This window comes from Leopardus geoffroyi, chromosome C1 (genome assembly GCF_018350155.1).
Source record: "Leopardus geoffroyi isolate Oge1 chromosome C1, O.geoffroyi_Oge1_pat1.0, whole genome shotgun sequence".
Lineage (NCBI taxonomy): Eukaryota > Metazoa > Chordata > Mammalia > Carnivora > Felidae > Leopardus > Leopardus geoffroyi.
The window spans coordinates 219,403,214-219,425,023 of NC_059328.1; the positions used below are offsets into that span (position 1 = coordinate 219,403,214).

General features: G+C 48.9%; 1 protein-coding gene across 8 annotated transcripts in view; it reads left to right on the plus strand.

The window, feature by feature from the left end:
- The window catches only part of TRAF3IP1 (TRAF3 interacting protein 1), a 62,497-nt gene that overhangs the window by 19,140 nt on the left and 21,547 nt on the right, over positions 1-21,810 (plus strand). For 5 of the 8 annotated variants that reach the window (XM_045481945.1, XM_045481940.1, XM_045481942.1 and 2 more), the window contains 6 exons: positions 88-108; positions 1,431-1,494; positions 1,902-1,985; positions 3,079-3,202; positions 3,403-3,439; positions 8,102-8,178. In XM_045481945.1, coding sequence (XP_045337901.1) covers positions 88-108; positions 1,431-1,494; positions 1,902-1,985; positions 3,079-3,202; positions 3,403-3,439; positions 8,102-8,178 — 407 coding nt within the window. Of the gene's footprint in view, positions 1-87; positions 109-1,430; positions 1,495-1,901; positions 1,986-3,078; positions 3,203-3,402; positions 3,440-8,101; positions 8,179-13,306; positions 13,728-21,810 lie in introns of those variants that run through there. The other 3 variants (XM_045481941.1, XM_045481947.1, XM_045481948.1) reach the window with 2 other exon arrangements.

Below are 21,810 nucleotides of genomic sequence, written 5' to 3' on the forward strand. Positions count from 1 at the left end.
TTTCCCTATCCTGCTCGTTTCATATTCCGAGCTTCACTAAAACAAAAGTCGGTTTTCTGACGTGCCTTTTTTTTTTTCTTTTTTTAGGTGACTCCCCTAGTGATACAGGTAAGGAATGGCCTGAACTAAATGTGTTTGCTATAAATTGTGTGTGTGTGTGTCAATACGAACGTGTACTCTCAGATTTGTTAAGGAACCATACGTGTACCACTTTAAGATTTAATCTACACACCTTATGTTCCAGAAGAATGCATCTTAGGACTCTTTCCAGAGTAAAAAGTACATTTCTTTTTTTTCTTTTTTTTTTTTTTTTTTAACGTTTATTTATTTTTCAACGTTTATTTATTTTTGGGACAGAGAGAGACAGAGCATGAATGGGGGAGGGGCAGAGAGAGAGGGAGACACAGAATCGGAAACAGGCTCCAGGCTCTGAGCCATCAGCCCAGAGCCCGACGCGGGGCTCGAACTCACAGATCGCGAGATCGTGACCTGGCTGAAGTCGGACGCTTAACCGACTGCGCCACCCAGGTGCCCCACGTTTATTTATTTTTGAGACAGAGAGAGACAGAGCATGAATGGGGGAGATCAGAGAGAGGGAGACACAGAATCTGAAACAGGCTCCAGGCTCTGAGCTGTCAGCACAGAGCCCGACGCGGGGCTCGAACTCACGGACCGCGAGATCATGACCTGAGCCGAAGTCGGCCACTTAACCGACTGAGCCACCCAGGCGCCCCAAAAGTACATTTCTAAATTCAAATTTTGATTCATTCTATTCTCTAGAATACAAAGGCTTTTTACTTTAAATAGTGGGATGAATTTAATTGCCTTAATAGAGTTTGTTACTTACTGATTAAGTCCTTTCACCAAAATGAAGAAGCTTTATTCAGATTACAGAAACAATTTGGTCCATACCCAAAGTAGAATCTGTTTAAATGCAGAAAAATATGAAGAAGGAGATGAAAAGCACTGTTTCTCATGGAAATGACCGTCCTTCTAGGACCCCTGTCGTGTGTGTGTGTGTGTGTGTGTGTGTGTGGTGACGAGACACGCTCGTTACTGTTACATGTTGGAGTGATGACGTTTTGTGCAGAGGGTCCGGTGTGCAGCTGGAGTTACCCACCTCCCGTCACTAATACATGGTGGCAGGTGACCCTCTTGACACCGCTGATTACACACGTCCATCCTTCTCAGGTTGTAGCTGACCGGATCCACCCACCTTTTCAAAGAAACAGAATTGGTTTATACTTCCAGGGTTTGAACGCCATCTCCCAGATCTTCACCACCTCTAGAAACGACTGTTCTGTCTTCATTAAAATGATAGACGAATAAAGCTCGTTTGCATTTGCACTTACCTGATGGCTGTCTTTTCAAGCACTTACCTATTTGTGTTTCCTCCTTTGTGAATTGCTGATGCGATTGTCACGCTTCAGAAGAAGTCGGACCTTCTGTCCAGGAGAAATCCGAGCTGCCGAGCGAGCTTCCGGCCAACATCAGGTCTGCGGCCAACGTGCTCTCTCTTTGCACCTTCTGCCGTTTCTCCAGTGCTTGAGCTTAATTATGAGGAAATGCCTGTACAAAGAACGCAAAAACCGTTTGCTTAATTTTCACATGCTGGGTATAAGTAACCACACATAGGGCATTTTAAAGATTTAGGGAAATTCGTAATTATGGTAATGTTTTGGTTACTTTCTGGATCTTAAATTTAATGAAAATATAGGATTAAAAGACGGATACTTTCAACTTGTCAGGTTACTGGAATGTTCTTAATGCTCTGCAGACTGCATCCTGACCAGTTGATGGTGGGAGATTAGCGATGACATTGACCTGGGTTTTCTGTCGTCCCCTTTGAAATGTGCACGTGTGTCACATTCCCTCTCTGGTTTTCCAATATCTGGGTTTAGAAAACCACCTCGGCCTGGGAGTGCGAGACCAGCGCCTCCCCGGGTGAAGCGTCAAGACGGGGCAGAGGCGCTCACGGTGGACAGGTGAGGCCTCTGCTGCGAGGCGGGGTGAGGGTGGAGAGGGCTTCCTGATGGGGGAGTGTGTGTGGGAGGGGTTTGGGGCACGCCGGGGGCGGTGGGGGGGAGCACGGGGCGAAGCGAGGCTGGGCCCCGCCGGGGGCAGGATGATGCTTTTGAGGGTTGAAGGGCCTGGTGCCGGAGAAACGTGTACTGTTTCAAGAGCTCACGCCCAAGCACAGGTTCCCTCCTGACCTTGTACAAGGTCCCTGAAGCCAGGAAGAGGGCGTGCACGTGTGCATGCGAGCCTGCATGTGTGTGTGTGCACTTGGCTGTGCTGTGATCGTGGGGAGGGAGTTACGGGCACTCGGTGAAGCGTGGTTGTGTTAGGCGGGTCGGGAGGAGGAGAAGGCAGGTGGGAGCCGCGGTGCGTTTGGTCTGGAGGCTTGTGGTCCAGGCACAGGTGCATCAGGAGTTAGTGTGCGAGCAGAGGGGAGCTGACAGCGGCCTGCAGTGGGGTGGCAGCGGGCGGGGCAGTTCCTGAGAGTGGCCACGGGAGGCCTGAGAGAGCCCTAGGATGGAAGCGGTCACCTGGGGGGACAGGGCCAGGCCTGCGGGCTGGGCAGCTGGGTGTTAGGCTGACTCAGACCGGTGGTAGGACTCGGGGGAGAGGAGGTGCTGGGCAGGGAGCAGGACCCAGAAAAGTGGGACCGGGGGAGGCTGCTGTGTTCCTGGGAGAGACCCAGAAGCAGGGGTCTGTGGCCACATTGCCACCCCTGCCCTGGTGTTGCAACTTGGAAGAATAGGGCCCTCCAGGTGAGAGGCTGCAGGCAGAGGGCTGGTGTCCAGAGAGTGCGGCCAGGGGAGGGGCAAGGCTCTGGGTGGGGGAGGCCCTGGGGGCCCTTGTGAGATAGGGGCACAGGGAGGGGCCTGGGTGAGGACCAGAGGCCAACATTAGTGGGGGCACAGAGGGCAGGACTCACAGGGACCCGGGCTTACATTCTGTGATGTTCTGGAGGTGGTTGGTGGTTGAACTCCTCCCTTGGAGCCCGGGGTGCATGGGATTGATGCAGACGTGTGGCCAGCACATTCCTGTGTGATGTGATTTCTGGTGCTCCAGGACAGGGAGTGGCAAAGCCGTGGCCAGTGTAATTGTAGATGCACAGAACTCCGACGGTGAGGAAGACGACCAGTTTGTGGTGGAGGCCGCCCCCCAGCTCCCTGAGATGTCCGAACTTGAAGTGGTGAGTTAACGGGAGCGTGTTTTTGTAGTTGCGCTTGGACGACACTGGAATCCATGCTCCCGCATTCAGGTTCCGGAGACGAACGTTCCTCTAACCTTTCAGTTAGATGTCCGCCTTCTTTAATTCTGTCGTTGCTTTGGGGACATCCGCAGAGGCAGGATTTCGAGAATCAGCTTTTTCCTCCTTCCTTTCCTGCCCAGGTGCCAGCGGGAGACGTGGAGGAAGAGGAGAAACACGGTGAGTGTGGGGTGCGCACAGCTGTGCGCGGGAGGGGTCCCGTGCCCTTGAGCTCTGAGCGCCCCGTGTCGGCCAGGGTTCTGAGGAGCATCAGTGAGACACCGCAGCACGGATGGGCTCCTCCTCGGTTGGTGGCTCGTAGTCCCGGATTCGAGGGGTGCAGCGCCCCGGGACCCTGGGGCTCGGTCAGTAGCTTCCAGCGTGGCGTGGGGTTAGGGTAGAGGTTCGACCTCTGGGGTTGTTTCCAAATCGACACTACTTGTGATATTTGTTCTCTTCCCAAATGTCTTTGATTTCAGACAGTTGCAAAAGCAGGAAGAGTCTCCTAATGAACCCCCTTGTACCCATCACATGGCTTCAGCCGTGATCGGCTCATCTCGTTTTCTCTAAGCCTCTGCCTGCTGCAGACCCCCATTCCCCCACGCTGTTTTCTTTGTTTTGTTTTTAAGTTTTTGTTTCTATTCCACTTGGTCAACATATATTGTAATATCAGCATCAGGAGTAGCATTCAGTGGGGCACCTGGGTGGCTCAGTCACTTGAGTGTCCGATTTTGGCTCAGGTCATGATCTCGCAGTTCGTGGGTTCGAGCCCCGCATCGGGCTGTGTGCTGACATCTCAGAGCCTGGAGCCTGCTTCGGATTCTGTGTCGCCCTCTCTCTGTCTCTGCCCCTCCCCTGCTCATGCTCTGTCTCTCTCTCTTTCAAAAATAAACATTAAAAAACAATTCTTCAAAAGGAGTAGTAGCATTCAGTGGTTCATCCCTTGCATAAAGACCCAGTGCCCAGTCCTGACAAGCGCCCTCCTCAATGCCCATCACCCCTCTGACCCATCCCCCACCCGCCTCCCTCCATCACCCTCAGTTTGTTCTCTTTCGTTAAGAGTCATGGTTTGTTTCCCTCTTTTTTCCCCCTCCCATGTTTGTTTTGTTTCTTAAATTCCATGTATGAGTGAAATCGTATATTTGTTTTTCTCTGATTTATTTCACTTAGCATAATATACTCTAGTTCCATCCATGTTGTTGCAAATGGCAAGATTACCTTCTTTTTGATGGCTGAGTAGTATTCCACTGTGTGTGTGTGTGTGTGTGTGTGTGTGTGTGTGTGTGTGTACCACATCTTCTTTATCCATTCGTTAGTCGATGGACATTTGGGTTCTCTCCATAGTTTGGCTATTGTTGATAGTGCTGCTATAAATATTGGGGTGCATGTGCCCCATCAATTCTGTATGTTTCTATCCTTTGGGTGAATACCTATTCATATTTATCCAAATTACCCAATTGCTGGGTCATAGGGTAGTTCTATTTTTAACTTTTTGAGGAGCCTCCATATTGTTTTCCAGAGTGGCTACACCAGTTTGCATTCCCACCAACAGTGCAAAAGAGTTCCCCTCTCTCTGCATCCCTGCCAACACCTGTTGTTTCTTATGTTAATTTTAGCCACTCTGATAGGTGTGAGGTGGCATCTCAGTGTGGCTTTGATTTGTGTTTCCCTGATGATGAGTGACGTTGAGCATCTTTTCATGTGTCTGTTGGCCATCTGGATGTCTTCTTGGGAAAAGTATCTATTCATGCCTCTGCCCATTTCTTCACTGGATTATTTGTTTTTTAGGTGTTGAGTTTGATAAGTTCTTATAGATTTTGAATACTAACCTTTTGTCCAATATGTTGTTTGCAAAGATCCTCTCCTATTCCTTTGGCTGCTTTTAGTTTTGTTGTTCCCTTTGGTGTGCAGAAGCTTTTTGTCTTGATGAAGCCCCAGTGGTTCATGCTTGCTTTTGTTTCTTTTGCCTCCAGCCATGTGTCTAGTAAGAAGTGGCTGTGGCCGAGGTCAAAGGGGTTGCTGTCTTTGTTCTCCTCTAGGATTTTGATGGTTTCCTGTCTCCCCCAGATTGTTTTCAAGTCCTGGAGAAGATCATTTCTTCTGTTAACATGTCACGTGTCCCTCTAAAAGAGAAGGGCTCTTTAAAAAAATATACATAACTATAATTCTACTGTGGTAACGGAACAATTTCTTAACGTCATCAAATACTGTTTTCCTAGTTGTTTTGTATATTTTTTCTACTTTGAGTCAGAATCCAAATAAGGTCCCTGCGTTGCAACTGATTGATGTTAGCTCTTAGGTCTCTCTTAACCTCCCTCCCCTTTTCCCTCATAACGTATTTGTTGAAGAAGCTGGTTGGTTGTCCGTAAGAGTTTCCCACAGTTGGGTGTTGCCTGTGATATGCCTTGGTTTTTCACATGCTCTTCTGTGCTTGTAACTTGGTTCCAGAGACCCAATCAGGTGCCAGAATACTTAGTAGGTGGTGGTGCTTCTTCCTGACGTCTGCATGTCTCTCTGCTTGTGATGTTAGCCTGGTGGCAGGACGGACCTGCCCTTCCTCAAGGTTAGCCGGAGGACGCCATCATGCACAGCTTTGCCTCCCCAGCCGTGGCCCCAGGGCTCAGTCTCTATGGGAGAGGTGGGCGGCATGATTCATGCTCTCCCTTTGTTGATGGGTTTTCCTGAGTTTGTTTCCTGTCGCCATCCAAGCTGACTGTTGAGGGTTGGTGTTGATACCTGTATGAAATCACGGGTTTCCTTTTAATACACGTAATGTGCTTCATTTCAAGCCAAGTCAGTCTTTCTCATCAGTGTTCTGACTGTCCAGTGTTGACTCAGTGGAGCCTGTTCGAGTTGCCGTCTGGGACCTTTTGACACATCCCGGGAGACTTTGCAGCTTCCTCGTCTTCTGATATGGGGAAGATGTTTCAGGCTCGCTCTGCGTGTTTCCCGCCCCATATCTGGAACCTTCCGTCTCTCCGCGGAGCCTGGCTGCATGTTGCCTCTGGATTGGTCATTGTGTCTAGGGGTTTTCTTACCTTTTTTAAGACGAGAAAAATGTATCCAGGTTCACATTGGCATTTCTAACGCAGCTTCACTCTTTAGAGTTTTTCCTAAATCTTTGATTTTATACATGCATATCTGTCTCATGCCCCGCATCCTGGCTCCTAGCGCCGTCAGCCGTCCGTTTGCTGTCCCCTACGGCACGCACAGCACTTGAACGCCACCACCGGTAATGAGCCGCAGCAGATGACTGAAAGCACTAGGAGTTTTCTTGGTAGGTCTGTCTGTCTGTCTGTTCTCAGGGTGCGTCCCACTGGGGACGGACAACCAGATAACGGAACATTTCTTTGTTAGGCTACGCTTGCCACTTTGATGTTAAGTTTCTTAGTTTCATTTTGGTTTCAGTTTTTAGGCATTGAAAAATTGGATTTAATTTTGTTTTATGTATGTAAAGTAGTCACTTGTTTCCAAGGTCAAATGTACCAAGCAAGATAGATTCAGAGACTCGGGGCTTCTGCCCTGTCCTCTCCCTCCCCCTGTAGGAAACAGTGAGAAATACGGCTTATACTTTCCTTTAAAAAGTATACGTGAATGTGTGTGTGTGTGTGTGTGTGTGTGTGTGTGTGTGTGTGTGTTCACCAGGATCTATGCTTCTCCATCTGGCTTTTGTCACTGAGCAGCGTGTGCTGGCATTTGCTCTGCAGTGGTGCGGGGAAGTGGCTTCACCCCTGCTCCCAGCCCCGGCCTCCCTCACCGACCAGGTGCTTGGGGTTTACTCAGCCAAATTTCATGTTGATGTACATTTGGGTGAGATGGTGTTTTAAAGAAAATGGTGTTGTTTTTTTTCTATGGTATTTACCCCATGGGTAATTCTTTTTTTCTAAGGAAGCTGAAGACTCTTGACTTAATGTAAAAGGAGTATCTTGTGCTTAGAACCAGCTCAGAATTGTCACACGTGTTTGCAACACTTACCTGTTTAATTTACTCTTCCTCTTCATCGTTTTCCATTTACAAAGTTTTGTTTTTTTCACCTTTGAGGAGCTCATTTCTTTGAAATGCTGAAATTTTTTAAAATTTAAATCCAAGTTATTTAACATACCGTGTAATAATGATTTCAGGAATAGAATTTAGTGACTCATCCCTTACATACAACACCCAGTGCTCATCCCAAGAAGTGCCCTCCTCGGTGCCCCTCACCCCTTTACCCATCCCCCCTCCCACAACCCCTCCAGTAACCCTCTGTTTGTTTTCCATGTTTAAGAGTCTCTTAGGTTTTGTCCCTCTCCCTGTTTTTATCTTGTTTTTGCTTCCCTTCCCTTATGTTCATCTGTTCTGTGTCTTAAAGTCCTCATGTGAGTGGAATCATATGATGTTTGTCTTTCTGTAATTTCACTTAGCATAATACCCTCCAGTTCCATCCACGTCGTTGCAAGTAGCAAGATTTCATTCTTTTTGATTGCCAAGTAATACTCCATTATATATATAAACCACATCTTCTTTATCCATTCATCCATCGATGGACGTTTGGGCTCTTTCCATACTTTGGCTACTGTTGATACTGCTGCTGTAAACATTGGGTGCATGTTCCCCTGCGAATCTGCATTTTTGTATCCTTTGGATACCTAGTAGCGAAACACTGAAATTTTCTCCTTAATTTCCACCACCAGCTACTTATCAGTGGATTGCAGACTCTCTTGCACCAAATAAAGATTATTTGAAGCGGTTTTCAGTATAGAAAGAGGAAGAACAAGAAATTAGTGTCCTCCCCACCCCCTCCCCATTTAGAATGGAAGGGCTCCTCAGGGCGGACAATAACATAAAACCACTGATTCTCAACAGGAGGGCTTGTGAAAAAGATTCTGGAGACCAAGAAAGACTATGAGAAGCTTCAGCAGCCACCCAGACCTGGAGAGAAGGTAAGGAGGGCTTTCTGCCAAGGCTGCACACACTTGGAAGGTTCCCCCCACCTCCTCGGCCGGGAGGATAGAAAACTCGGGGCTCCTCCAGTGTGTCCCGGGTGGGGCCGCGGCCTCGCCTGGGGGCTCGGGAGTCAAGGCCAGAGGCCTGTTCTGCTCTGACCCCGTGGCCGTCCCCTTCCTGCCTGGTGCATCCCGTCTCCCTGCTTGCAGGGTCGGGAGGCTGGCCGCCTGGCCCTGGCCGATGGCAGGAGAAGAGCCTGGGCAGCTTCCGGTCTGGCTTTTCAGTCTACCTGCTGTTAGTATGTGCCCTCCAGCGGTCTTGCTTACGGGTGTGGGAGTACTTTTGTCGGGACCCACGGCCTTCCCGCCAGCCGCCACCCCTGGGCGTGTGACTCTGTGGTGCCTACTTGCAGGCCAGGTGCCTCCAACGTCACGGCTAGGTTTCTGTTACAGCCACTTTAAAAAATAAGAGTGTATCTTCACTTACTGGTTTTTTTTTTTTTTTTTTTTTTTTTTCAACGTTTATTTATTTTTGGGACAGAGAGAGACAGAGCATGAACAGGGGAGGGGCAGAGAGAGAGGGAGACACAGAATCGGAAACAGGCTCCAGGCTCTGAGCCATCAGCCCAGAGCCCGACGCGGGGCTCGAACTCCCGGACCGCGAGATCGTGACCTGGCTGAAGTCGGACGCTTAACCGACTGCGCCACCCAGGCGCCCCCACTTACTGGTTTTTTAACAGAAAGATGTTTTTTGGATAGTTTTGCTGGCAGCCAGTAATTCCAATAAGTTTTACACACACACATGCACACGTGGATAATTCTGCCTAAAACGTCCCCGTTTGTCATGAAGATGTGGCCCGAAGCCGCCAGTGAGAAGACTGGTGAGAGTGACATTCGAAGGGCCCCTGTAGTGTCACGGGGAGGGGGAGGGGCGGGGGGGTAATGCTGCTGAGGCCTCGCTGGACGGCCCCCGCCGCGCTGGCTCCTCTGCGGCCTGTTGTCTGTTGCTGTGGAATTTTAATGTGTCCTGCTCCCGTTCAGGCCTGCGGAGCTGGCCTGGTGTCCCTGGCCGTGTTCCTGGCACTTGCATGTGTCCCTCCAGGCTGTTCCTGGAGGTAACCTTTGAGGCTTCGCTTGGTTTAAATTTTATAGCCTTGCTTTTTATGCAAAGCACGCTAGGTCTGTGCTTCAGACTTCCTCGGAAGAGTCCACTTCAGAGTAGGTGTTTTGACTTTAGAAGATACAAGGGAAAAAACGTCCTTGTTTGGTGAACAATTTGCTGCTTTAAAAAAAGTACAGTTAGTATGGGGGTGCCTGGGTGACTCAGGCGGTAGAGTATCCAACTCTTGATTTCGGCTCAGGTCCTGGTCTCATGGTTGTGGGATCGAGCCCCTGTTGGGCTCCGCGCTGGGCGTGAAGCCTGCTTGGGATTCTTTCTCTGCCCTGCCCCTGCTCCTGTGCGCACAGGAGCACTCGCTCGCGCTCTCTCTCTCTCAGAAAAATAAAAAAGTACAGTTTATTTTTTTTCTCATTATTTTTAACATTTATTTTTGGAAGAGCGCAAGTGGGGGAAGGGCAGAGAGAGAGGGAGACACAAGATCGGAAGCAGGCTGCAGGCTCCGAGCTGTCAGCACAGAATCTGACGCTGGGCTTGAACTAAAGAACTGCAAGATCATGACCTGAGCTGAAGTCGGTGGCTCAACCCACTGAGCCACCCAGGCACCCCAAAAAAGTACGGTTTAGTAAGTGTTTCAAGGTCTGTGTATTACAGGCAGGGGAAACGCATGCTGCTGTGTTTTCTTTAGTCTGTTGGTAAATATCAGGTTTACATTTCACTGACTGGTCTTCTAAAAACCTCTTAGAGTTTTTTAAATAAAAGAAATTAAAACACAGCGGAAAAGTTGATGTCTTTTCTGCCTTCGCCCCAGGCCCATTGTCCCCAGGACAGTCACAGGGAAGAGCTGGTGTGAGCCTTACTTTATAAGCAGTTCCTACTGCTTCAGGGGTTTTCGGTGCTTCCCCCGGGTGCTGGTACGTTTGCTGGTCGCTTTCTTCAGGCCGCAGTGTGCTTCTGAGACCTTCCCCGTTTGGATACCTGTGGATCTAGCTTGTTCCTCTTAACTGGTAACTAGTATTCCGTGGTTTATTAATTCCTTTATTGATGGATGTGGTGTTGACTCTGCCTTCCACTGTTGTGAACACACGTCCACGTCTCCAAGCAGATGGGAGCCAGTGTCTCCGGGAACCGTAGTCAGCAAACATTTTCTGCAAAGGGCCACGTGGTAAATATTTTAGGCTTACGGGCCATACAATCTATTGCAACTTTTCAGCTCTGCTGATAGCCTGAAAGCAGCCCTAGGGAGGACAACAGGAAACGGTATGCATGGCTGTGTTCCAATAAAACTTTATTCACAGCAGGGGGGACCCAGCCTGGGGCTGGGGTTTGCGACCTTGCTTTAGCGTCTGTGCCCAGACCCAGAGCTCCTGAGCGTGCACAGAGCTTTGATTTCACCCCATACCGCCAAATTACTCCCCGACTGGCTGCACTGATTTACTCTCCCAGTGGAGCGAGACTGTTTCCACACGTCCGTGCCATCCACAGTCAGGACGGTGAACGTGTGCGTCGCCCTCCACAGTGGCCTGTGCCCTTCGGAATCCCTTCCGGCCACCTCTCCCCACGCCCCGCTCCCACCAGGACCCGCCAGCTGCTCCTCTGCTCCTGGTCACTCTTGTTTGTTTCCCAGAATCGCAGATGGTGGAGTCACATGGCGTGTGCTCCTTTTCGGTCTGGCTTCTTTCAGTCATCGTGTTACTTTGAGATGTATCCATTTTTCAGCATGTGTCCTTTTGCTTGCTGAGTCGTAAGCCCGTTGTAAGATACACCCACTGCAGTTGTATGGATTTATCATCCTCTGTAGTGGGTGTATCCATTTGTCAGTTGATGAGCTGTGGGGTTGTTTCCAGTTTCGGCCAGTTACATTCCCTTACGAGCCCTTGTGGGGACAAACACTTTCGTTCCTTTGGGTGAACACCTAAGAGTAAGATTGCTGGCTCACGTGGTAAAGGTATATTTATCTTTTCGGGAAACCGCCGGGCTGTTTTCCAAAGTGGTTGTACCATTTACATTTCCACCACAGCAGAGGAGAATTCCAGCTTCCCCACGTCGTCGTCAGCACTCGGAACGGTCAGTCTTTCTAATTTTTTGTGTTTTAATTTGCATTTCCTTAATGGCTGATGATTATTCTCTCTTCACTGCTGGTTCCCCCTCTTGCTCTTTTCTTCGTATTGAAGTCTTAATGTTGCTAGCTTTTCTGTTCTCTTGAACGAATCCTTTCTTTTTGCTTTGCCAAGTCAATTTCTTGAGTGAGTATATTCCGTTTTCCTGTTTCCTTTTTGAGTCTCTTTGGGTAATTCATATTTGAATCAGCTAGGATTAGGTTCACCTATGAGTGAAGGAGAGATCGAAAACATTACTGGCTTAAATGACGTGGAAAGTGCTTTAGCTCCTGAGTCAGAGTCTGGAGGTGGCGCCTGTGTGACCCCCGTGCCTCAGGGCACCTCATGGGCCAAGGTAGCTGTCCCAGGTCCATCCAGGACTGCCTGCCAGCCAGCAGGAAGGGGAGAAGGAGAAAAGCATGCCCCTTTCCTTCCAGACTCTTTCTTGGAAGCTGTGCCTACCCCTTCCACTTCCGCGATAGTGGCCAGATCTTTGTCACTAAGGGGCCATGAAGTGAAATCTTTATTCCAGAAGTCAGCGTGCTCAGTTAAAAATCAAGGTTTTCACATAGACGAGAATTTGCCAAAATTCCTCACTGCCTGGAGTGCTCAGAAGATGATATTTGCAAGGCACATGGGTGAGTGGAGGAGGCTGGCTGCCTGGCTAGGGCCCGAGGGTTTCTGGAACCAGCATCTCCCACATGCGGGCTGCACATGGGGCGAAGAAGCTTTGCTGTAGAGGCGAGAGCGGAAATCGGCGTCCCCTGGCTGTGCCTTCTCCAGCCTTTCTCCAGGCAACTGTTGCGTCCACGTTTTCCAAAGTCGTGACATAAACATGTTTCAGCTGTGCCTTTGTGGTTTTAAAAATACGCCTGTAGTTACAGTTTTCCTTTTCTTCCCAAAATTTTGTGTCTTTTTACCTTGAGACTTTAAAGAAACAGTTGAAATAGACACCCTCTAGCAAAGGATCAACTTTTGGTTTTGTAGATAGACACTTTTGTTTTCATTTCATTGATTTCTATTCTTTATTTTTCCTTTTAATTTCCTTGGTTATTTATGTTTTTAGTCCTTGCGTAAAATAGTTAGCTCTTTTATTTTTAGCCTTTATATTTTATTTTATTTTATTTTATTTTATTTTATTTTATTTTATTTTGTTTTGTTTATTTATTTTTTTTTTGAGAGAGAGAGAGAGCATGAGTCGGGGAGAGGGGCAGAGGGAGAGGGAGACCGAATTGTAAGCAGGCTCCACGCTCAGTGTAGAGCCTGCCTCGGGGCTCAACCCCACGACCCTGGGATCATGACCTGAGCTGAAATTGAGAGTCGGACACTCAACCGACTGAGCCACCCAGGTGCCTGAGTCTTTGCCACTTTTAAAAATTAATTAATTAATAAATCTATCTATTTTAAGTTTATTTATTTATTTTGAGAGAGAGGGAGAGAACACAAGAGTACAAGAGCAGGGTTGGGGCAGAGAGAGAGGGAGAGAGAGAATCCCAAGCAGGCTTCATTCTGTCAGTGTGTAGCCCAGTGTAGGGCTTGAGCTCGTGAATCGCGAGATCATAACCTGAGCCAAAGTCGGGCACTTAACCAACTGAGCCACCCCGGCGCCCCCTGAGTTCTTGTCGTTTTAAACAAATGTATTTAAGGCCGTACATTTCTCTTTAAGCATGCTTTATCTTTGAATTTTTAATATGAATATTAAAAGTTCCTTGAACTTTAAGATGAAATACTTTATTTCTTTTTATCATGTGGGTTATTAAGGAGTCTGTTCCATAGCTTTGAAACGTAAGGGTTTTTAAAAAGCCTTTTTACTGGCGATTTCTAATACAATTTCACGTTCAAAGAATATGGTCTGTATAATATCGATTATTTGGAGTCGAGCTTTCTCTGAGGCCTAGTCTGAGGGCAGTTTTCACAGGTGTTCCGGAAAGCGCGCAAGGTGTGTGTACCTTCTGTACTCCGGATCCAGACTCCAACGCGCCTGGTTTGCTGAGAGGCGGCTGTAAGAATCTCTTGGAGCTGCGTCGGCCGCGTCTGCCTGTTGCCGTTATTGGTTTATACGTACCCGTCATAATAGTAATTGCTTGCCTTCTCTCTCTCTCACCTAAAAATCAAGTGGTAGATGTTTCCTCTGCTTTTCACATAAATTGTAGTTGCCTTTAGTCTCGGTACTTTGTGTTTTCCTTGGAGGCAGTGTGTGTTTTCAGCATGCCTGTAGCCCAGCTGTCTCTCCAGCCGGTCTTTGAAGTTGTGTTGGAAGAAAAGCTATTTCTTATTGCACTAATGGACTTGAATAACACATTATAGAATAAATATGTGAATCAGGCCGCTTTGGGCATTTTCTTCATTGTCCTGACCAACTTGCTCTCTTTTCAAGAGGAAATATAAACTCTGCTAATAGTAACATACTAAGCCCATGCCAGCATTTTTTTTCCTTCACATTTATGAAGGAGTTTTTGAAAAACAGCCAGAAGAGCAGTTTTATTAGTGTTTCTTGCGCTTTAAAAATACTTGCTTTTTGAACGTCATAAATAAGATGCTTGAGAGTGATGGGGGCAATTCAGAGATGGTTCCCTCACCGGGAAGCGCTGCTCGGGGTTTCTCGGGCCTGCTTCTGTCTCCTCCTACATTCTCTTTCGGGTTTCTCCACATCGTGTCCGTTCTAATCGAATGTAAATTTTAGATCCTTTTTCTTTTCATTCAAATTATTTTTTTTAATTTATTTATTTTGAGAGTGATGGTGTGAGTTGGGGTGGGGAGAGAGAGAGAGAAAGAATCCCAAGCAGGCTCCCTGCCACCAGCCCAGAGCCCAGTGTGGTGCTTGAACTCATGATCCGTGAGATCATGACCTGAGCTGAAATCAAGAGTCAGACACTTAACTGAATGAGCCATCCAGGCGCCCCTCATTCAAATTCTTTATTTTGAAATAGAGTATTTCTCTTAGTGGATTTCTTTTTTAGTTTATTTAAAGTTTTTGTGAGGGGCGCCTGGGTGGCGCAGTCGGTTAAGCGTCCGACTTCAACCAGGTCACGATCTCGCGGTCCGTGAGTTCGAGCCCCGCGTCGGGCTCTGGGCTGATGGCTCAGAGCCTGGAGCCTGTTTCCGATTCTGTGTCTCCCTCTCTCTCTGCCCCTCCCCCGTTCATGCTCTGTCTCTCTCTGTCCCAAAAATAAACGTTGAAAAAAAAAAAAAAATTAAAGTTTTTGTGATTTTACTCTCTTCACCTTAAAAAAAAAAATTTTTTTTAATGTTTATTTTTGAGAGAGAGAGAGACCAAGAGTGAGTGGGGGAGGGACAGAGAGAGAGAGGGAGACACAGAATCCAAAGCAGGCTGCAGGCTCCGAGCTGTCAGCAGAGAGCCCGATGTGGGGCTCAAACTCACGACCCGTGAAATCATGACCTGAGCCAAAGTTGGACACTTAACTGACTGAGCCACCCTCCCCTACTCTCTTCACCTTCTTTCTTGGTCACATAAACTGCGTCTTCTGGAGGTTGTACATCTTTTCACATGTGAAGTTGGTGTGTGTGTTTAATTTGACGTGAATGTATGTATTTTACTGCCCTTCTCGGTGAACGTTGTAATGAGGGACTAATGTAGCTATCAGCTGTCTATAGAGATTATGGACAGTCATTTGTTTTTTTTTTTTTTTTTTTTTTTTTTTTTTTATTTTTTTTTTCAACGTTTATTTATTTTGGGGACAGAGAGAGACACAGCATGAACGGGGGAGGGGCAGAGAGAGAGGGAGACACAGAATCGGAAACAGGCTCCAGGCTCTGAGCCATCAGCCCAGAGCCCGACGCGGGGCTCGAACTCACGGACCGCGAGATCGTGACCTGGCTGAAGTCGGACGCTTAAACGACTGCGCCACCCAGGCGCCCCTGGACAGTCATTTGAAAGAAGCATTTCTTTGGGAATGTGTATCTTGACTCTTGACATGACCTTTTTTTTAATGTTTATTTTTGAGAGAGAGAGAGAGAGAGAGCGGGGGAGGGACAGAGAGAGAGGGAGACCAAGAATCCCAAGCAGGCTCCACACTGACCGCGCAAAGCCCGATATGGGGCTTGAACCCATGAACTGGGTGGGGAATCGTGAGATCATGACCCGAGCCAAAGTTGGATGCTCAACCTACTGAGCCACCCAGGCACCCCTTGAAATGACTCTTGACGGATGAAATGACCTTATCACGCACATGTTGTATTTTAGTTACAGTAAGTCGTATGTAGTGAACAATCGTTAGCTAAATTCTTACATGAACATCAGGGATTTCTATTTTATTCCCTTAGCTTGGCGATCTGAATACATCTTTAAGTTATGTCTCATTTTGGTCACTAGGTGGTGCAGTTTCATCACAAATACTTGAACCCTGTCTGAAAAATGCTCTTCAGAATCCCCCCTTAACTGAAATTCTGCACCTGATAAAAAGTATGTTTAGTTTGGACGTTTGTGGTCCCAGTATTATTGGGAAAATAGAAATACTGTTTCCATTTAAATTGCTATGAAGGAAACAAGGGACACATACTACGATATTCTTCACTGATGAGACTTCGGTGGCCAAACGGGGAACCACTGACGCTGACTTTCGTCAGAAAGGGTGAGTTTTTGTTTATTTCAGGAAATAAGGCCATCGCTTCATGTTCCCAAGAAGTGCCGTTTCTTCCAGTATGCAGGCTGCGGATTTTAGATTTTGGATGTAAAACTAGACTGTCACCAGCAAACGATCAACAATATCACTTAAAGATATTTACAGATACATGCCATGGATATATCCTGGACTGTGAAAATGGTTTGGAAACCATCAAAATGTCACACGTATGTGAACTTTGTGAAGATCATTACGAGGTCATAGGCCTTCTTTGTATAAACAAGGGTCATAATGTGGATAAAGCGGCAGAGTCCTTTTCCTGAAAATACTTATGTGTGACTTAAAATTGGATTCAAAACTGTGACTAGGTGTAGCCGTAAAACCATTTCCAACTCAAATACCCGTCGTCTTGTGTTTCGTACGTTCACTCAGTGAATGGTGACACAAATAAAGATTTTACTCAAAACGTCAACTTGAAATCCGTATCATTACATTTGTCACTTTTCTAGATTTAGTCCGTCTTGGCCTGACCAGTCATTGCGGCCTGGTGTCCATCAATATCCTCTTTGCTTTGTGTAAACAAGTCTTGAGTTTGACTTTCACAGCCTGAGTCTGTGGAGTTGGGGGCTCGGTCCAGGTGCCGGTGTTGACACATGGTCCCTGCAGCACGTTAATGAGGGATCGAGTTCTAGCCTCGGGAAGAAAATCAGTTAGTAAGGATTAGAATGCAGGTCGAGGTCCGTCACAGTGACCGTAAAAGGTGGGCAAAGCTCAGCGGACCCCAGTGCGCTTGTGCGGAGAGCAGTCGGGGAGCAGTTCTAGAAGCTACGGCCGCCCGGCGAGTGTGGGCCTGCCGCGGGGGAGACTGGTGAGGCCCCGGCCCTGCTGGAGAGTTCTCTCCGGTTTGCAGAGCCGTGAAGACTTTCAGAAGTACCCAGTGAGACCTCACGAAGGTGTTAAAGGGAAGAAGACCCTTGGAGAGGAGAGGCTTACCCGCGATCGGGCTGAGAGCCTGGGCGAGCCGTTGGTGTGGTCTGGCTTCATTCTTGGCTGGGAGCCATGTTGCTGGGCGGGGGCCCTGGGGTCTCTGCTTGCCCGGGGGCGAGCGGGGGTTCCTCAAGTGACAGCGGTGAGGAGAGCCACGGCAGCTCTCCCCTCTTGGGTCTTGTCCCCACACGTGACCACCTCCAGTGTCACCCTGGCGCCCGGCCCCCGGCCCCAGGCCTTGTGCTCCAGGCCTATGTCCCATCTGTCATCTGGCTCCTGGACACAGGGTCTTAACTCAGGGAGGCACACGGGCTCCTTGGCCACAGCAGGCGGGTCTCAGATTTCCAGGAAGCCCCGCACGTGTTGGGACACAGGCCCTGTCGTGCGTGGAGCTCTCGGCTGTAGGTGGAGCAGTTGTTTCCAGAGTTATTTTCATCCCGAAATTCCATGTTTCTCGGCTTCACTTTAGACAAATTTATTTCTTGGTGACTTTTTTCCTCATTCTTATTTTTGTCCTTTCTAAAACATACACATTTGTGCTCATTGTTTTAAGTGAGAAATGCATTTGTTTTATTTTCCGAGTTCTCATCTGTGTTGTTCCTGCCTGTTTGCTTCTGACTTGAGAAGCAGCTTCCCGTGAAGCACTCTGCTGCCCGAGGGACAGGCTTGGCGGATAAATGACCCGTTAACCCGGGCGACATGGGCTCAGAAGGGGCCGACATGGCCAACCAGTGACATGGCTTTATCCCTTTTCTCTGGGAGATGGGTTTCAAGGCAATTTTTAGGGTAAAAACCTGAAATGCTTGACATCACAATACATACTTTGATTTCCTACTTGTAGCAGTGATGCACGTATAATTTTTCATATTGGAGCATTATCAAGGTTTTCTGATTGAATTCTCCAAACCTTTCTTTCTGGCCAAAGACCCCTCCCCACCAGCCGGGACCCCTTAAATAACTAACAGAGCCTCTTGGAAAGCCCTCTCACCGAGGCCAGGACTGACAGCCACTTAGTGAAGAGCTTGCATTATGTCAGGGTTTTGCTCTACATAAGCCTTAAACTTCACAGAAAATTCTTGGGGCGCCTGGGGGGCTCAGTCGGTTAAGTGTCTGACTTCGGGGCTCAGGTCATGATCTCAGGGCTAACGAGTTCGAGCTCTGTGCTGACAGCTCAGAGCCTGGAGCCTGCTTCTGATCCTGTGTCTCCCTCTCTGTCCCTCCCCCACTCACACTCTCGCGCTCTCTCTCTCTCTCTCAAAAATAAGAATGAACATTAAAAATTTCTGATTTCACAGAATATTCTTAAATCCCCTTACAAGGAAAAAAATTAAGATAAAAAAGAAATGTGTTTATTTCAGACATTTGGTTTTCTGTAAATTATGAATAAAATACACCGCATGTTAACGCATGGTCTGAAGTTCACTCTTATAGGTGTGCTTCCTGTTACAAACACGATGCATTCTAAATGTTTTCTTCATTAGGTTTTGAAACTCAGGAGTCATTTCCAAATATGCATATTTTTGGTACTCACTAGGTTTCCAGGTAGCTTGTGAAAGCTTTATTGTACTACAAATAGAGTTCATTTGCATTGAAAGATGATAGAAAATTATGTTGTAGTTGTAACAAATAAGCCAAATGGAGTTAATCATTTTACACAGCATTAAAAGCAACTTTTGAAGAAAAGCGGATTTAGAAGCAGGTCAAACATTTTAAGCTGTGAGGGGCACTTTTGGGAACTTTCAGATCCTCCCGAGATCTGATCACCCTGTTGAAGGTCCTGGCAGAGCATGTCGCGTTGTCCTCGCGGGGTCTGCCCTGCTGGGCCCATTTGGGGCCTTGTGGGTTGCGCTCAGCCTCCAGCAGGTGGAGCGGCCCCCGGTCTGGGAAGGAAGGGCCCCTCCGACTGCACGTCCCCATAATGTCCCAACGCTCGGCCAGCTTCGCTTGGGCGTGCCGCGGCTCAGAAAAGGGCCTCTCACGCCCACCCGCAAACGGCTCAAGAACCAATGGCCCACCTCATCCCTGAGTACTTGACCGATTGGCGTGCCGCGGCTCAGAAAAGGGCCTCTCATGCCCACCCGCAAACTGCTCAAGAACCAATGGCCCACCTCATCCCTGAGTACTTGACCGATTGCTGCAGACTGGGACCTTCTGCATCAGCACCGCAGGAGCCCGGGCCTCCCAGCGCGCCCTGCATAGAAGCGCCCAGCCTGGAAACAGTGTGCCCTCTGCACTTCCGTGACCTTGTCGACCTTGAAGAGGGTCAGCTGTTTCGTGGAGGGGCCCTTGGGCTGGGGGGTGGGGGTGGCGGGGGTTGCTCACGGTTAGATGCAGTAGTGCCTCCGGAGCAGGAATCTCCCAGAAGGGAGGCGGCTGATGGCCCAGCATCCGTCCCAGGGCGCGTTTCCCGCCACCCCGTGACTGCGGTGCTCGCCCGGGTCTCCCCACGCGGAGGACCCTGCCAGGCTGCCCCACTGTCTGCCTCCTTTTCCCCCTGTGGTGACTCGCGTTTTCTGGAAGGTACCGTGAAGTGTGAGCGTCCTGCTCTTACTCTCAGTGTGATCTCTTGTTCATATCATCGCGGGCTCACGTGGGCGGGGTTCCTCGAGGGTGTAGACGCTCTGCCTCCTGTGTTGGTGCTCACGGTGTGTCCGCTTTGTCCAGTGGGGGCCCCTTCAGGTGGGCGTCTGCGTCCCTGCCGGCTGCTCTGGCTGCCTTCTTAGCTCACTGGGGTGTCCAGCGCCTCCCCTACTCTCCCTGCCCCCGGAGTCGCCATTTCTCCTGCTCCCTCTTGGCGGAAGCCAGATCTGCTGTCTGTGTGCCCACTGCCTTTGTGGTGTGTCAGCTCTCAGGCCCGCTCAGTGTCCGAGCCACGGGAACTGTGTGTGTGTGTGTGTGTGTGTGTGTGTGCGCGCGCGCACCATGGGCATCGGGCTAGTTTCTTCCCTGTGTTTATAATTCCCTTGTCCGGTCATGAGGAACATGTTGTTGTCCTTAATAGATCGAGTCGGTGAATGAATCCCGTGTCTCCTGTTGCTGCTGTCACCGCTGTCCCGGGTGCATGTCGTCTACACCCACCTTGGGCTCCAGCAACCCCTGCCCCGTGGGCAGGCTCCTCATCGCTGCTGGGCTAGCCATTTTCCCCGGATAGGACTCCCTCCACCCTGTGCTGGCTGCTGCACCCCTCCCCCACGTGGATGTCCTGACTCCGGGCCTGTGGCTCTCCCCCTCCCCCACGCGGATGTCCTCACTCTGGGCCCCGTGGCTCTCCCCTCCCCCACCCTGGTGCAGGTGCTCCCTCGATTGGCCCATCTAACGGGCTTCGGAACTGAATGGTTCAGGAGGAAAGAACCACCAAGGACTTTCCCCTGGAATGGAATCTCGTCAGGTGGAGACCTATGTCTCTTCTGTGGCTGGCAAGGTGCTAGACGAAAGTTACCCTTAACTTGTTGACTAGATGAATTTCAGCGAATTAATTAAACACAAGCCACAAGAGACGGGTAAGTGGACGGGAACAAATGATCACGTGTGAGGCAGCACCTGGCAGAAGGAACTAAAACCCTGTGCGGAAAGACAGTGGAAGTTTTCACGATGCTTCTGGCGGAAAAGGGGACCTGGTAAGCAGGTGCCGTAGCCTCGGGGAGCCCCCCACTGACCCCTCACCCTGCGTCCTGGTGCGGAGCCCTGCATGGCCTGGCCCCAGGCCTGGGAAGCAGGCACGGCTGTCTGGCCCCGTGGTTTTCTGCCCCAATGTGGACGTTGTAGTTTGGACAGTAATACAGATTTCAAAGTCAAGTGTGATGAGAATGGTAAGTTTCTGACCTAGATGGGGTGTTGAACAAAGTATGGTTTTTTAGAGGCACTTGGGTCCTTTCACAGAGAGCGAGCGCTTAGCCTGCTGTGGGTCTGCCCTTAAAAGGGCTTTTATGTTCCAGGAAAGAACATATTGTAAGAAACAATAGGTTCTTTTCGGAAAAAAACCAAAGTCAGAGTTGCTTCTAGATTTGCTCTGCAGCCCTAACTGCTGGAAGAAGAGGGAGCTGGGGCTGCAGGATTTGTAGGGAAACAGGTGGACTTGGGATTCTTATTATTTAGTCACGTTGGCATTACAGATGTAGAAGTCAGGAAAGATCTACCCAGATGTTGGACGGGCTCAAAAAACATTGCTCTCGGATTCCCGAAAAGATAAATGGCCTAAGACCTAGTTCACCCAGAGAACTAGGAAAAGCAAACGTGAAAAACCCACACCTCTGCAGAAGCAGGGGGCAGACCTGTGCTGACGGGTACAGGGGCCACCTGTCCCCTGGGGTGTGTAAGCACCTGAAAAGCTCCAGTCCAACCTGAAACACACAGTATAAAATTCGCAGTGGTGGGGCGCCTGGCTGGCTCAGTCGGTTAAGCATCCGACCGTTGGTCGCAGCTCAGGTCATGATCTCACAGTTCGTGAGTTCAAGCCCCGCGTCGGGCTCTGCGCTGGCAGCATGGAGCCTGCTTGGGATTCTGTCTCCCTCTCTCTCTTCCCCTCCTCTGCTGGCGCGTGCTCTCTCAGGAGTAAGTTTTGCAAAGAGAAGAAAAGCAGCCAGCCTGGGCTGAAACACCGTTTTGTGGAAGAATAACATAAGAATCGACGGTAGAGGGCCAAGGGAGGTAAAGTCACATTAAAATCATCATTCAGAACTTGCCCCCTTCACTGTCTTTTAGGTGTTTTTTGATGACTGAGCTCTTAATTTTAATGTAATTACATTGCTCGGCCTTCACGCTTACATTTCACGTTTTTGGTGTCTTAGTTAAGAAATCCTCCTCTGTCCTTAGGCCAGAAAGATACTTCTTCTCTTTAAAAGAT